Source organism: Lissotriton vulgaris, chromosome 1_1 (genome assembly GCF_964263255.1).
Source record: "Lissotriton vulgaris chromosome 1_1, aLisVul1.2, whole genome shotgun sequence".
NCBI lineage: Eukaryota > Metazoa > Chordata > Amphibia > Caudata > Salamandridae > Lissotriton > Lissotriton vulgaris.
The window spans coordinates 1,192,831,755-1,192,849,482 of record NC_141685.1 but is presented as its reverse complement, the minus strand read 5'-3'; the positions used below and the strand labels follow the sequence as shown (position 1 = coordinate 1,192,849,482).

Here is a 17,728-nt window from a genome sequence, read left to right as displayed (position 1 = left end):
TGGGACACTACATAATCGACTGCCACGCGCATATCACGAGCCATAACCGTCAAATAATGTTAAACACAACAAGAATGTTTAGTAAACTACAGGTTTGTGAGTAGGTGTGGTGAAATGACAGAGGCTTATTATACAGTTCAAAACACAATTTTACAAGATAAAATGTGTGCAAATTGTTTTTACTAGGATGCTTTGTTCCACACATGACATAGATTAATAATACCACCAACATAAATGTGACGGGTGTGCATGTTTTTCGCCACAGACGGTCAATCTGTGGATGGATTTTTGCTACTGCCATCCTCAGGTTGTGCTCCACATCTAGTCTTAAACGGTACTCAGCCTTTAATAACGCAAGTGCTGAGAACCCAATCTCACATAAATAGGACGAGCTGAAAGGCAAGAGAGTTTTGATAGCAGTTTCTCTCAAAGCTGAATACTCTGCAAACATTGTCAGCCAAAACGGTGACTGTAAGGGAGACAGTGTTATCAGATTTTTCGAGCACTCCCTAGCTCAGTCACGAGAAACAATTATTCTTTAGAAAGCATTAACAATAGTGAATAGTGTGAGTGCACCAGGATTAGTGTGAGGGCATTGTGATCTCTGTGTGTGCAGGGTCAGCGTGAAAGTGAAGGGCGAGAATGAGGAGCGAGTTGTCCGAATGCAGGATGCATTCCCAGACACTTGAAGTAACTCAGCATGTTGTGGACGGTGGCGTAGGGTTTCAGATATAAGTTAAACTTTTGTTATAATGGCATTAACCAGGGATCAGGGTGGAGGAAATAAATGTGCTGATCTTGCAAAAAAACTTCCAGTTTTATGGTTAGGGTTGCCAGCTCATTATTTTGATGTCCCAGGCAGTACAAAAATGAGCAGTTACCTAAAGATGCATTGCCAGCACTTGTCTGTGCATACTTTGAACCTCAAATATAAATAGAAAGCACTTTTGCTTGTGTTCTATGGTTTCCTGAATGATCCATGATTGATGATAAAAGGGAACAAAGGCAAAAAAGTCACATTACAAATGGAGACATACTTCTTTATTTATAACCATATTTAGTGTCAGGACCAGCAATTTATAGGCTGTTTAAACAACACAACGTCCTCTGGGCGTTGTGCGCCTGCCTGTGTACTTTTAAAAGAAACTTTGTCACACTTTCTGCTAAGAGCTAAACCTTCCAGGATTGTGTAAATTGGTAGAGCTCATAGCTGCCATGGTTTCAGATTGCTATGTGCACATTTTCATAATTTGAGTTTAATTATGAGTGGCATTTCAACGACTGAGAGTGACACTTTCTCAGGAGCAAAAAACAAGCAATGAAGATGAGAGAAACATATAAATATCAGAAATTACATCCATTTGAGCAACAATAAACTCTAAGAAGATCTTACAACTGCTGGAAAGCACCAGAAATGGAACAATGCTAATCTGAAACACACTGCGTGACTGAAGTTCTCAGTAACCAAGGACAGGCAGGCACTTACTGCTCAGAAGGTGATCTAATCATTCATGACCACGCACTAGCCTAAAAAGCACATTTTATAGCATTGGCCAGCTTGTTATTGAAACTACCCTCACAACCCTATCCCTCCTGCATCTCTCCCACCCCAGAGAACAATTACTATTGCCAGATATACAACACAATAACCAACATACCCTAAAACACGCCAGTCCTGTTGGTGTAACTTATGCTTGTTGGTAGTACGAGGTGAAGGAGTAATTAATACATATTTTGTTGTGAATTAGAGTTCAAAATGATGGAATTCCAAAAATGTTAGACTATGATTTAAACATCCAGTCTGAGAAAAATCCCTGGGTACACACTATCATAGGAATTCACTATATTTCCATACCCTATCAGTCTAGGCATTCATACACTCTTCCTCCCGCCAAGACAACCCAATCAGTCGCAGTGATGGTAAAAGGTTGATTTCCACACTAAAATTGAACGTTCACAGTCTCTTTAATAAAAAACATAAAAAGATTTACACAGAGAAACAAATTAAAATTTCAAAGAATAATCTTTGAACATATACATTAAAAAAACAGGTATTCATAACAATTCAATATAAACATTAGGCAAGGACACTTTCATTTATCTAAATTGATACATCAAAAACGTAAACATGTTAAATGCAAATATAACAGACAGAAGTACTATTCAATCACAAGAAAACCCCCTACACAATATGACCTTTAAATTCCTTTGCCACTCTAATTTCCTTGAAGCCGGTGACCCCAAAGAAACGGCAGTCCTGAAGAAGGTGCTACAGTATCAAGTGTCCACAGCACCGAAACGCGTTGACGCATTATTTTTTTTGCAGAATCCAAGTAGGGTCTGGGAAGCAATAGATACTTATACATTTATGGTACTATTGACTACACCACTTGTACATCAACTAAAGACCATTGGATCTAGAAACTAGAGTGGCGAAGAAATTTAAAGGCCATATTGTGTAGGGGGTTTTCTTGTGATTGAATAGTACTTCTGTCTGTTATATTTGCTTTTAACATGTTTACGTTTTTGGTGTATCAATTTAGATAAATGAAATTGTGCTTGCCTAATGTTTATATTGAATTGTTATGAATACCTGTTTTTTTTAATGTATATGTTCAAAGATTATTCTTTGAAATTTTAAGTCGTTTCTCTGTGTAAATCTTTTTATGTTTTTTATTAAAGAGACTGAACGTTCAATTTTAGTGTGGAAATCAACCTTTTACCATCACTGAGACTGATTGGGTTGTCTTGGCGGGAGGAAGAGTGTATGAATGCCTAAACTGATAGGGTATGGAAATATAGTGAATTCCTATGATAGTGTGTACCCAGGGATTTTTCTCAGACTGGTTGTCACGGTACCCTGTTCCCTGGTGATAGTGGGGTACTCTCTCTCTAGATATCTTTATGATTTAAACATTACTATGGTGTGTGGAAGGGAAGCAGTCTTCGGAGTGCTTCAATCTATCACGTTTTTTTCCTTCATACAGTCTTCTGCATTTTCTCATTTTGTACACTTTCATTCTTTCTCTCTCAACATGTCTCTGAATGTATCCGAAAGCACGTCATGTCTAACTGTTGTAAAACTCTACAGAAACATAACAGTTGGTAAAACGAAATAGAATAGTCTTCAGGAATGCAATATAGAGTAAACCATCTGAAATGTAAGCTGGCGCAGCGTGGGTGTTGTGGATTGCCTTCTTTTAGGGTGCTAGGTTTTCTTAAGCAATCGTTTAGCACTCTTAGAGAACTTCCACTGCCAGTCACAGTAGCCACTCTGCTGGTTTTGCTGCAGAGTGGACTGGCCTCCGTGGACAATGATCTGCTCTCTGAGTCACACCGGCAGCCTGGGACCGAAATTGTGTTTGAGGGCTGGAGGGAGCATTCCATCAACTGCCAGGAGGCCCTTTGATAATTGCAGCAGTAAGGGGAAAAAATCCTGCCAACACCACTCAAGTTTAAAAGCAGGGGCAGCCTTAGTAAGGCCGGCCAGTAAAAAAAAAATGGCCCGTTTTCGCCTCGAATGTCTTCACTACTAGTGCATAGTAGTGACTGGGGTGCCCTGCCAGCTTTTACACGGAAGGCTAGACACCACCAGATCACCGTGGGGGCTGCAGCCAGGGCCCCGTTCGGATAATAATCTGAAAGCCTGTGAGGCGGCACAGACATGAGGCTTGATTGATAACAAATTTTGAACTGGGCAGGGCTTGAACTGAAATGCTTCATCTGCAGTGGGAGGCAAGGAGTCTCCTCTGAAACCGAAGCGAAGGAACAGGACTGTCTCTTCCTTTGCTTTCGGTTTTAGCAGAGGAGACTTCCTGCCTTCCACTGCAGCTGAAGCTTCAGCTCGAACAATTAACCCCCTCCTGGGACGGTGATTAACAGACAGAAGCATGGGCTGGTCGGCCTGATGATTTCCCCTCCCTCCCCTAGTCTACCAGAGTTCTCTAGTGAAAGACAACAAAGGTAAGATTATTGCGTGGAGTGCGCGCCCCCCCTGAGATGGTGTCACGCCCCCCTGGGGGGGGCGCGCCCCACAGTTTAACGAACTCTGCGCTACGCTCTCCACCCTTCCCCAAAAGACATATTTGGGAGGGCCTAGCAAAACAAGTTCTATTAATTTGAAGAAAAATAATTCTACTTACCCCAACAAATTTGGTAGATATATTAAGCATCGTGGTACGAGTGGGAGGCCTAAGTCTTTGACAAAGTATACAGGATCTCCGTGGTGTCTTATTTACTGCAGATACCAAAATTAAGATTGAATATTCCGGGTGGGAGGTAACCACTAATCGGCAACATTGTTCTCGAAATACGGGATTGTGCACAAAAATAAATCTTTCCGAAATATCTACTTCTTTTATTTTTACATAATCTTATGACCAATTTCGCTCAGAGCACAGATCGTTGGGACAATCGTATATATATGGGAACTTTGGCAACATTTATGTGCGTTCCCTTCCCTCTTTTGAATGAATAAGTATAAGCCTTGAGAAAGTCACTTGTCGCGACGAAACACGTGTCGGCTGTCGAGTGTGCGGGTCAAGAAAATGAGGACATCAGATACAAGTCGAGGATCATGACTGTTGCATAATTCCGACATAATATATCCCCATTTTTGATCCTACTTTGATGTTTCAAGAAAGTAAAGTCAATAGTCCATTTTGAATTCTTGTAAATACCTGTTTTTGAAAACAAATATACACTGCTTTTTGAACAACATATCTCTGTGGCAAGTGTTATTTTGACTATTGTGAATCATCTTATAGTTGTCTGGATTAATGACAATTATGTAACAAAACCATATGAGTGCCGGGACACTAGTTTAGTTATGTTGTGATGGAGTCTATGATGAGGTATACGAGGACTACAATATCTCCCCGGGTCCATATTTAACACTGGCAGCTACTTTTGGCGCTTTCCTCACTATGGGAGCGTTAGAAGATGAACCGCCCACCCATGCAGTGATTAATACCCTATACCTCATAGGAGGTGGTCAGCATCTCATCACATGATTATACAAAGCTATCAGGGAACACATGGGGGCCTCCAACACCTTTGGGAGAAAGACCTGGTGAGACCTCCTCACCACACCGAGTGGTCCAGAGCTCTGGAGTCCCCACGGACTTTCTCCAGGAACGCTCATTTTAAAAACATCCAATACATGTTCCTGAGCAGGGCTTATCCTTCACCTCCTCAGCTAAACTGCATGTTCCCCACAGCTCATCTCACTTTCCCCAGATGTTCTGCCCAGGAAGGTGATCAACACATGCTTTGGTCGTGCTTCAGCACAACAAGCTACTGGGAGACTATACACATCTCATTGGCCACTGTCGCAGAGCTTACAAAAACTTAATTCCTGGGAGGCTACAGTCCTAGGTTTTTTTTCCCCAGGGAGAAAAGCTACAAGGTACGGGCGCGCTTTGCCAACCTCGCTATCCTTCAAGCTAAACTTCGCTTTACTCTGCACTGGAGGGCTCAACATCCCCTACCTCTCCCCCAGTGGCACAGGGCACTGATTCGCTAGGAAGAGGCCCAAAGCCCTGTTCTACCCGGGACACCGATGCCTTGTAGCTGCAGCCTAGGACACTATGCTTATACAGTTTAGGGAATCGATCGACAAAGACCCTATTCCCTCACTTTTCCACTCTATGACATCCAGGCCCCAGGCCTTAAGATAGCTCTAGGGCTCCACCCTTACCACCCCTCCCCCAGGTACTACCGAAATAAGCCAAGTATCAAAACATCACAGAGACGGTTTCCATGATCTCTCCCCTTTCTCGCACACTATATCCTGACCTGCAACCCCTCTAACGTTCTAATCGAATAATCTCAACAACGCCGCTCGTGTCCCCCCCCCCCCCCCCCCCCCGAAGTACCTTCTCTCTTCCTAGACCTATCCCCATTCCTAGCCTTCTGTGCTGGTTTCCGGAGGCCTCATATATTACTTTCAATTAGGCCCCTTGGATCCAACAAAGACATGCAGGGGAACATTAAGTTACGATGCCATACTACACGGAAACACATAGCTCAATGGTTTATTTATCACTTATTTCACCGATCTAATACACTCATTCTCAGCCTGTATACCTACGCACAAACTTAAAATCTACACCGGGTGATCCTGGACATTTTCCCTTTTGTACTGTCTGAAAAATTACTGTATCTTATATTCTTTTGTTTCTGCAACTGATATAGTAATGTATGTGACAGATGCTGCTTATTTTCTTTTTTAATCAGATCTACCTGCAAATGGCAAATTAAAAAACGCATTTTATTTTAAAATGAGGGTGTTATATTCCATTGAGATGTTGCCTGGAATAGCACATCTCTGTGATGCTGTCTAGATTCTGTCATGTTGTCATCTCTGTGGCATCACTGACAGTTAGTCCAGCTGTGTCTGGCAAGAAGCTTGTTTGGGATCTTTCTCCAATTAATAAATCTACTCTGAAGTCATTCTTCTCCTGTCTTCGTGCTTCTTAACTACAACAATTTTGACGCCGCTTGCATCTTTGCCAGACACGGAGTAGACATCGTGAAAGAGGAAGATAGATTAACCCAAACATTGGAAAAGGAAAACCCAACTCGTCGTGCTCCGCAGCGTACTGAAGTGTACCTGTAAGGAAAAAGGAGATATCCTGCAGGCAGTACTAAGAGTTTATCGTGGAAAGCTCGTGCTGCAGAGTGAACTTTGGTTTAGTGAAGTAAACCTGTTATCTGGCAAGAGCTGGGAGCGCTGTATATGAGGATTGTCGGCACGTTATTTTGATTTAAAATATATTGTTTGAAACTTTGAGTGCAAAGCCTTAGAGCACATTAATTCATCTTGCAGCGACTACAGATAGCAAAGTTAAATGAACATTCTTCAAGCGCTTTATATTTATATATAAACATTGAGCGGCAGGGCGTTAGGATATTTGCAGCCCATTTGTCAGCAATGAGCAACACCAGAAAATGAATTATTTAGCATAAAACAGCAGAGTTAAATGCTTTAAAAAAAATTAAACGGAAACAGTCAGTAAGTGGCAAAGTGTAGAGCGACGCCGGTGTTCGTTAATGTATTGCTCAATCTGTCAAATACAGAGTCATGACTGCATTGCCATTGAGCGCGTGAAGTGGAGATTGACGTGCAAGGCGAAGAATTGACATTTGTCAAAAGCCACATTAAACTGTGAATATCTGACGCCTGTGTTCGTTAATTTATCGCTCAATCTGTCAAATACAGAGTTATGACCGCATTGCCGTTGAGCGCGTGATGTAGAGATTGATGCGCACGGCAAAGAATTGACATTTGTTAAAAGCCTTATTAAACTGTGAATATTCTGTGCATGTAAAAGACAGTTTTTTTAATGCAAGAGTCGATCTTAATACAGTGTGATTATATCAATCTCATATTAAGGCAACCATCATCATCGAACGCTCCACTCTCCTAGGTAAACACTGTTCAGCGAAGGGAAGAGGCGAGGTGCGCTTGCGATATTCTTGACGCTGTCAGTGTAATTTAATCGTTAACAAAGAAAGTAGCACAATAAGAAGGCAATTTTGGATTAAATACTTACATTCGCAGGGCAGAGTGGAAGCTGTGTATTGAGCTACTGCAGTCCACGAGTGAGATAAAAAAAAAAAAATCGGCTAGTTGTTAACTGCACTCTCATTGGCTGTCACTGTCTCTCTTGAAATACACTCAAGTTTGCGAAGACAATATCAAGGCTGGTGCTGCCATCGTGTAGAGGGAGTGAGCAGTGTTTTTTTCAAACAGAACATAGATGTGATGAGCACTGCTATTGTAATACCTCCTGCTTTTCTGATGTCACCAGGTGAACCCCCTATAGAATGGGAGGACTGGATAGACTGCTTTGAAAATTATTTGGTTGCTTTAGATTGCACTGACTTTCCTGCAGTGAGGAAGAAAGCCTTGCTTTTAGGTTGCCTGGGCAAGGAAGGGCAACATGTGTTCAAGTATCTTCCAGCTGTAGAAGAAATGGAAGATGTTTACAAGGAGGCAGTGCTAAAGTTGGAAAAGAGGTTTGCGAAACATGTCAATGTAGTCATGAGAAGGCATAAATTTTACACGCAACCACACCACCAAAATGAGAGTATAGATGAATTTGTTGCTAGATTGAGAGAACTGTCAGCAAAATGCGAATTTGGTGCAATGCAAGAAAAGATAATTCGAGATCAGTTAATTGTTCAGGGCAGTTGCAAGAAAACACAAGAGAGACTATGGGCGTCTAACAATCCCACGTTAAAGGATGCAATAGCTATTGCAAAGGTTGTTGACAAATCGGAGAAGTGCATGAGGGAAATGAAGATCAGCCCTAGCAGCAATAAAAATAAAGAAGTTGCAGTCCTAGAAGACGATTCTGATGGAGTTTGTGCCATTAAGAATAAGGTTCAAAGTTTTTCTGGCAATAAAAATAAGTATCAAAAGAACATGAGTAAACCATCTGGGAAATTAGCAGGAAAACATTGCCTCAGGTGTGGCAGTACTTATCATATGGCGGATTCAAACAGTGTTATGCTGTTGGAAAAGAATGTGTAAAGTGTGGGAAAAAAGGACATTTAGCACGTATGTGCAAACAACAAATTAAAAACAACAAATACTCTCACCGGATAAATAAAAAACAAACAAGACAATAACATTGGAGTTTGATCTTATCCTTTCATCGAATGTTACAACACCTTACCTATGAACTAACTCAGGTTGTATGCGCTTGACTTTGCTTACATGTACACAGAAGGTAGAGCTCTTCTCCACCTTCTTTTCTCAGAGAATAGGGTTATCTCTGACCAAGAAGCACCAACCACCCAAACCTCACAATCACCTTCTAACCACTACCTGTAGAGAGCCATCGAATTTCTGAACATTCCCATAACCCTTCGCTGAACTTCATAACAAATTAAAAAGGTTGCATGTGTGGGTGATGTAACATCCACTTACAGGTTGTTGTTGTTAATGATGACATTACTGTTGCAGATGTGCAGGGTATGGAAAAGAGGAGAACACGACCTAAAGCAGACTTTGAGATAAATGGAAAGACAGTTTCTTTGATGGTAGATACTGAATCGTTTTATACCATTATCCCACTTGACATTTATGAACAAACCTGGCAAAATGTTTCACTGTCTAGATCAAATGTTGTTCTAAAAGCTTATCAAGAGAGTGAGATTAGTGTGGTGGGATACATGGAGGCGAAGATTGTGTTTGAAGGGAAAGAAACCCATGGCAAGGTTTATGTGGCTGAAGAGGGACCACCAATTCTGGGTTGGCCACACCAGTACGATTTGAATATTAAAGTGGATCCCAGAGCGGAGGTTCCAGTTATGAGTGTAAATGCATGCAATGCTCTGAGTTTGAATGAATTGTTGGAAAAATGTAATGTTGTATTTGAACCTAGGTTGAGAAGATTTAAAAATTATCAGCATGTCATTAAGCTATGGAGCAAGAAGGGTTCCTGGAGCAAGAAGCATGGAGCAAGAAAGGATCCTATAGCAGCCAGGGCAGCCAGGGCAAAGGTGAAGGAGATCATTCAGCAGCTTCTAAATGATAAAGTGATTGAACCTGTAGAGGCGGCTGAATGGTTATCTCCGGTCGTTATCACAAGTAAAGCGGAAGGCTCCCTCAGATTCTGTGGGATTTTAGGAGTTTAAATGAAAATGTTATAACTGACAAATTTTCTTTGCCAAACATTAATGAGCTAATTTTGATGCTTAATGGTGCGAACGTTTTCACAAAACTTGACATGAGGAATGCATACCACCAGGTTGAACTCGTTGCTGAATCTAAATCTCTCTCTTTGTTCATTACGGGTGAGGGCACTTTTCATTTTTGCAGGTTGCCGTTTGGTTTGTGTTCTGCTGCAAGTGTTTTTCAGCGACTAATGAACTCCATTCTTTCAAGGGTGGACAAAGCTGTTGTGTTTCAGGATGATATTCTGGTATTTGGTATGGATGATAGCGAACACAATCAAACCCTTGCTAAGGTGTTGGAAAGAATTCCAAAGGCTGGATTAACTTAGAGGAGAGAAAAGTGTAAATTCTTGACACAACAAGTAGAGTACTTGGGGCATTTGGTTACTAAGGAAGGAATAAGACCTAAGGAAAACCTTGTTAGTGCCATCGTGAATGCAAGGGTGCCACATGACAGAAACTCATTGAGATCCTTTATGGGTCTTGTAGAATATTATTCAAAGTTTGTGTTAGATTTTTCACACAAGACCGAGCCTTTGAGAGAACTTTTGAGAAGGGGAAAAAGATTTGATTGGGGGAAAACGCAACAGTCTCCCTTTGGTCTAATTAAAGAAGAAATAGCTCATGCAGGGGTGTTCACTCCTTTTCAAAATGGACTTGACAACATTGTTACAGTAGATGCCAGTGCTGTAGGCATTGGGGCTGTCCTGGCACAAGTGCGTGGGGGTGATGAAAAAACCGTGGCGTTTGCCTCACGTTCCTTGTCTAAGTCTGAGCGAAATTAACCGGTTTTTGAAAGGGAGGCTTTAGCGGCGGCTTGGGCTACCAATCATTTTAGAGTATTCTTGTGGGGCAGTACTTTTAGGTTGCGTACGGATCATAAACCTTTGTTAAAAGTCTTTGCTCCTGGTGGTATAAGCAATTGCTCTGGCAGATTGGCGAGGCTTGCTGTGAAACTGCAAGAAATTGACTGTAGAGTAGAGTATGTTCCAGGTTGGCGAAACAGGGTTGCTGACTGTCAAGACTTCCGGATAAAAAGGCCGTGGTGTCCGATTTTTTGACTGAAGTTGTAGCAAAAGTGGACGATGCATTGGAGGGATTTGCAAATGCTATTCAAAGGAAGACTTGGATTAAGGAGATGGAAGAGGATGCAAAGTTGATGGGCGTTGTTAGGTTGATTAAGGGTATTATCAGAAGAGAGAGTAATCTTCCACATGGTGTGAGACCTTTTCTAAAGATTATGGATCAATTATCTGTAACTGCTGATGGAGTGATTATGCTTCAAGATAAGTTTGTACCGCTCTTTGGTTTGCGGGCTAGATTGATTAGTTTAGCGCATGAGGGGCATTTGGGGCAGACTATGACGATGAAGAGGTTGGGGGACGTTTATTGGTGGCCTTCTATGGATCAGCAGGTGAAAGATTGGGTGAAAAAGTGTGTAGCGTGTAAGGAATTTGAGAAAAGTTTGAGGGTTGGTATTTGGATCTTCAGATCAGCCCCAGCATGTTTCTTTGGCTGATGAAGTTTGGGAAAAGGTATGTTTAGATTTTATGGTCCTTTTTCTTTTCTAAAAGACAGTGAGAGATATGCTGTTGTTTTGGTGGATGCAAAATCAAAGTGGGTTGAGGTTGCATTTATGAGCAGTATTACCACCTCGGCTACTATTGCTGTTTTGTCTGAAATCTTTAAGAGAGAAGGGTTTCCTTCTGTTCTGCTTACCGACAACGGCACGCAACTGACTTCAACAGAAGTTATGCTTTTCTGGACTCTGTGGGTATAAAGCACTCTTGTTGTTCTTTGTACAATCCGCAGGGAAATGGATTAGTTGAGCACATTAACCACATGGTTAAAGGTACTATGCAATTAGCACATGGAGCAGGTTTGCCTGTGCTTTATTCAGTCAGTGAAATGCTTTGGGCGTATCGCACAACTGTGAATACTGTTTTAGGAAAGAGTCCATTTGCAATGATGCAGGGGAGGGAAGCTGTCACTAAGTTACTTCCCTCATGGATGCGTGAAAAAACAGTTGTGGTAGGCTTGCATTGTGGCAAGTTGAGTGGTGAGAACAGACGTTTTGTTCATGTGTTGGATTGGGTCAAAGTGAAACCTGGTGGACATAGCAATTTTTTGACCAAATTTAAAGGACCTTTCAAAGTTAAGGCTGTGGGAGGTAATTGGGTCAAGTTAACCAATGGTCAAACATGGAATTTGAGGCGGGTGGCGTTATATCAAAGGCGAGATTGCAAACATGTGGAAAATTTAGAGGATAAGTTCGAATCTGAGCACTGTTCGCCATGGATGTTGATGGATGAATCTGATTTTTCGAGAGAACAGCCTTTTGATTCTTCCTCCTTTGATGAGGTCATCGGGTCTGATGAACATGGTATGGGCGCAGGAGAGGGAGATGGGGAGGGAGATGGGTCTGGTGATGTTTCTCGTGTTTTGAGGGGAGCTGGTGAAAGAAGACTTCCAGCGTGTTTGAGTGATTATATTTCTTGACTTCACTATGCATTTTACTTTGTTTTTTGTTGTTCAATGTTTTTACATATTTTAGCATGTTTTTGGTTTTATATTGTTTTGGATTTGTTTTACTGCAAAGGGGGGAGATGTGTTGTATTCCATTGAGATGTTGCCTGGAATGGCACATCTCTGTGATGCAGTCTAGATTCTGTCATGATGTCATCTCTGTGGCATCATTGACAGTTGGTCCAGCTGTGTCTGGCAAGAAGCTTGTTTGGGATCTTTCTCCTATTAATAAATCTACTCTGAAGTCATTCTTCTCCTGTCTTCGTGCTTCTTAACTACAACAGAGGGTTATGATGAACTATGTGATGTTGCTGGCGAAACTGGTGCAGGGTCCCGGTGGTCTGTATACGAGGGTCCCACAGAGGGTGAATCAGGCTACTATTCGTAGCCTGAACGTGAAGAGGTAAAGGTGTTCTTAAAGATAATGGTGGCTCTGCCTCTAGGTTGGTGCTGGTGCTCTTGTCTGGAAATCCTGTAGCTGGTGAGGATCGCTGGAGCTATGGCTGGTTCATAGGCTAGGTTCTGCCACGTTTCTGTGAAGAAGAGCAGGTCTATTGCAAGAATGTGCATCAGGTCCACTCCAAGACTGTGTAGCAGGTCCCATATCTCCGTGGAGTGTTTGCTGAGCGAGTGGGTGTTAAGGACCATTCATGTGAGAGAGGAGTGGTGTGTGGTTGGAAGCTGATTGGCGAGTGTGTGAGAGGGTGGGGCGTTGGGTGACACTGGTGTTGTTTGTGGGGGAGGGTTGAGTGTTGGAGAAGACTGAGTGCAACAGAATCTGCAAGAGATACAGGTGAAAGCCCTTACAGTGTGGTTTAGCGCTGTAGCAGAGCAGCTGTCAGGGGTGAGGGTGTGGAGGGTCATGGTGGGTGGGAGGAGGGCCAGGGGTCTTGGTGCTGGGTGTGGTCCAGGCACAAACGGGCTTGCATTCGATGCCCTAGCAGCATATTTGCACTACTGCTGCCATTAGGTAGGTCCTTGGAGAGAGGAGGTGCGAAGGGGTGCAAGCTAAGAGGGGTTCAAGAGTCAGAGAGCAGTAAACAGACAAGGAGCAGCACGAGGAACCGGTAAGGAGCCAGAATGGGGGGGGGGGGGTTCAGAAGAGCCGGGACCACTGCACACAAGGTAAGAAAATTATCAATAAAATGCTGAGAAAATAGCATGAAACAGACAAAGGTGAAACAAGGCATAGAAAAGGCACATAAAGAAGGAGATGGTAGTGAAAGGGAAAAACAGATAATGACAGAACGAACAGTGGCAAAGAAACACCGTTGAACAGTGGCAGAGCAAACAGTGGCCAAGTCAAATGAAAACAGATAATAGCAGGGCGAACAGTTTGCAAAACACAGTGGCTGAGACAGACAATGACATGGCAGAACAAACAATGACAAAACAAGCAAGGGTAAAACAGACAGTGGCAAAGACAGACAATAAAAAGGCAAGTACAGACGAACCTGAGAGAGAGAGATCGCGACAGGAAGGAGAAGACAGAGGTGGGCGCTTCAACAAACGGACGCAGGGTCCACAAGTTACTTGCCTGGTTATGGGCCAGACACAGTTAAGTCCTAGGGGGGTACAGCTATGCACTTACTTAATCAATGGCTACTAGGGCCATGCTGAATGTACATTAGCCTATATTTTAGTCTATACCTTCAAAGCAGAGGCATGTAGATTAGCACATACCTGAAAACGTAGAGGCATGTAGTCCTCATACACATCTTCGTACAGGTCCTGAAGATCTGCAAGCTCAGGGATAAAGTTTTGAATCGTCCTGGGAAAAGGTTGAAACATTACACTTAAGAACCCTTCCTCCTCAGTTAACTCGTTTGGCAGGGAGCTTCCATCTATTGTTATGCTGGCTGACTTGGGAGGGCTTGATTTTATGGGGATGCGGCTCCCCTTGTGGATTTGAACTGGCCTGTAGTCAAAGGTTTTAACCAGAGTAAGGGCCATATCCAATGTGTTGCTTTGTGTCAAGCAGCTTTCCGCTGAACTACCATCATTGCAAAAGTCAGATTTGGGATCCTCCCGGGTTCCTTTTACTATTTCATCCTCCTTGTTCATTTGAGAAGTATCTAGTGCTGCAAGCAGAGATTCAACTGAAGAGCTAGATGAAATTCTTTCTATGCTTTCTCGTTCAATGTGCGTTTTGTCAAGCTTTATATCCACCAGTGAGGGCTCGTGTAGTTCCTCATTTAAAACACTGGCAGAGTACCTGGTGGATGGGATACAGGAGATACTCCTGGCAACCTTACGTGGTACCTTGCAAATTGCTTCATAGTCTGCATCAGGAACTCGGAGAACTGTACAGCAATGGCAACGCTTTGGGCGGCTCCCTATGCCTTCGGCTGCTTGGCAGTGGGTTGGGATACCGACTTGTTCATCATGTTCAGTCCAGGACTCAAACCCAGAATACGTGAAGTCCTCCTGCAAAAGTGCAGCATACTGAGCATCAGGCAGATTCGAAATGTCCACAGTGCCCTCTCTGCCTTTATTTTCAGAACAAAGATCTTCATTGTTTTTCCTATACAGGTTGGCCACACAAAGCTTAAGTCTGTCTTTCTCCAAGAGAAGTTTCTGCAAACGTTCAATAGACAAGGCTTCTATCCGTGCAATAACAGTATCAAAGCGATAGATCCTATCCAACATGAAAGCACATTTGCTGCAAGCAAACTCTGCCCTCCCATCTCGTGTAACCTCCTTTCCAAGAACGTGCGACAAAAGCACCTGCAAGTTTAACTTAGAGGCTGTATGGAAGATCCACTTTCTCTGGTTACCGCATAGCTCCCTCGCACAGATCCGGCACGTGTCCTTCATCATTGTATACAACATTTCAACAGTAGCATTTCTTCTTCATGAAAAGCATCTTTGCTTGGTGACTAATCTGTGTCCTAAAAGAATAAAGTCATATTAAATACTTCCTTTTAATTTATAAAAGTTTGGCTGGCAAGATCTTAACTTCCTCTAATTAACTAGGCTACACAGAATCTGGGCAATGATTTGGTTACCAAGTAAGCAAAGCGGGTGCTTCTCGAAGAGTAGGAGTCTTTGCAATAATGTATAACCTTCCGTCACTTTTCATTATAGAACTTCAGTTTGTGGGAAGTTTTCATGACTAGTGTCGTAATAAATTAGATATTAGAGTTACTTTGCAATGAGTGGGATTCCTTTTTCCTCTGAAATGTGGTCGTGTGTTATCTTCTTAATAAGGGGGATGTCTTCTAAATGAATTAGATGCCTTTGTGGCGAGCAAGATGCTCTGAGAACGAGTGAGAAGACTTGATATGAAGTTCCTATCGAATTAAGGAGATCACTTCTTAATGAGCGAGTTGTCTTCATAATTGCATATTTTTAATAAGTACTATTAATTTTAAAGAATTAAATGGTTCTGAACAGCTGGCTTCTAACGTAATAAATTAGATTGCGATTACATGAGTGGACTGATTGTTGTCTCAATGAGTGGATTGTCTCCTAAATAGGTGAAAGATATTCCAGAACGTCCTCTCGATTTGCTGGTTATCTTCTTGGGGAGATGCTAGTCTTCATCAATATATTTTTTTCTTCTTGACTAATAGTCTGCTATTTTAGCGCATTGGGTATTAATCCTTGTCAAACCATCTAAAATCAGTTTGCATCAAAAGCGGCATTTCATTTAAAGAAATGTTATTAATAATGAACATTTGTATAACGCACAATCTGCATTAATTCCTTCTGGTATTGTAGGACTACAGCTAGGTCCGTGACGTGGCTGTAAATCAGATTCCCGCTGCTGCCCTTGCCTCACATACCGCTCTCAACGAAGCCCTGACAGCGCCCGCACATTTCGTCTACTCATCTGAACCCGACGCCGCCTGCATCCATCACCTCACCAGCCTCCGTATCTACCAACACCAGTCTCTGAGCCTAGCCCGCACTCTGGTACCCGGGGTTCGGGATCAGCTCAAGATGGCAAGAAGGGAAAACGCACGCACGCAGTGGCTAGGGGCTCTGGGAAGTGTAGTCTATGATATTAAGCGGAGGATGGAGGGTAAAGAGTCATCCCTTCCAAAACCAGAAGAAACGAGGCAGACATTTTGAAATGGAGACTTTGCCTTTCGATACCATGGATGCCACACAGGCGCGTTCAAGTCGTCTTTTGAGAAACAAAGCACGTTTATATTTTATGATGTAAACACTACACGGTACAATACACAGTATTCTAAATATAATATTATTAGGTTACGCACAATTTTTATAGAAATGCATATGTGCCTGTTTTTAATGCTCACAAAGGCGTTGCTGGCTGGTTTGTTTCTCTCGCTAATCTGCTTGCTGAACAGTATCGCGTCGTCGTAAAATGGCGGACCTTTTGTAATTTACATTCGCCTTTTCCTATGTTTTTTTTAATCATGTGACGTAGGAGAGGGACGCATGCCAACAACCCGTAATTATTCCAGTAGTGATATTTTATTTCTGCCTATGAGCCCGTGAAATTATCTTTACTAGAGTGTAGGCGGTGAGTTTAAATTGCATTTATATCATTTGCATCCCCGGACGAGTGTTGATAACACATTACAGCTAATCTGTTTTGTAGGTACCACAGTAGAAGTTGTTAAACAGACCCCCCAGGATAGTGTGGCATAAATTAGCAAATTTAGAACACAAATATGGAAATTTAGCAGCATTTTTGCTGCACTTTAATTTACTCATAATCATTCATTTTCAGCCTGAAATCAATGGAAAGTGTTTTAGCTGAGTATTCCGCTTTGAAATAGGCATGTTAAAAGTATCTGCAGCTCTACAGAAGCACTGCTCCAGTCCTAACCTCATAGGAGGGAGCTGTCCCAGGTCAAACAGGATTTATTTATTTATTTTGCATATTTTTAACCGGTTCAACGCTATTGACGGAACCGTTCCGTCACGGCTCGCGGCTGAGCTGTGCTCATGACGGAACGGTTCCGTCACGGCCCGCTCGCCGCGCCTGCGCGTCGCTGATTTCGCGCCTGTGTGGCGCGTTTCATTAAGGGGGGCAGGGCTGTGACGGAACCGTTCCGTCACAAGCACAGCTCACCCGCTAGCCGTGACGGAACGGTTCTGTCACCCGTGCAGGTGAGCCGCGCGCCCCCGCGACGGTTACAGTGTTTGAAAAAGCTAGGTTATGCTCTTGTGTGTTAAGATGCCTGGTTTCAAGCACCATTTGTTTCCTCAAATGCTTGTTGCATTGGGTGGGGGGGTTTAAAGGTCGCTGACACATTCTTGCAACTCAGAGCATATATCAGGCACACATGCTCCTCTGTTAAAACGTGGCTCATCCCTGCATTGCTTTACATCGCTATGAAGTAACTCCAAAGGGATGGGTGTGAGCAGGAGCTTTGCCTGGCCTCCAGAGAAGCTAAAGTTAAAAGGTATGGTTTCACACTTATTTCTACCACTAACTGGAAGGAGGTTGAAAATACAGAAAAATAGTATGTCCCAGTAAAATCCCCAAACTGTATTGAAATATGTGATTTTCTTATTCAAGTCTGCCTGTTCCTGA

The 17,728-nt window shown here is 42.6% G+C and overlaps 1 protein-coding gene across 1 annotated transcript in view; it reads right to left on the bottom strand.

Moving 5' to 3' along the window:
- The window catches only part of LOC147748891 (myomegalin-like), a 1,575,921-nt gene that overhangs the window by 1,116,085 nt on the left and 442,108 nt on the right, over positions 1-17,728 (bottom strand). Inside the window, exon 8 of the mRNA XM_086928761.1 lies at positions 13,897-15,064. Within this exon, the coding sequence (XP_086784887.1) occupies positions 13,897-15,064 (1,168 nt within the window). The remainder of the gene's footprint in view (positions 1-13,896; positions 15,065-17,728) is intronic.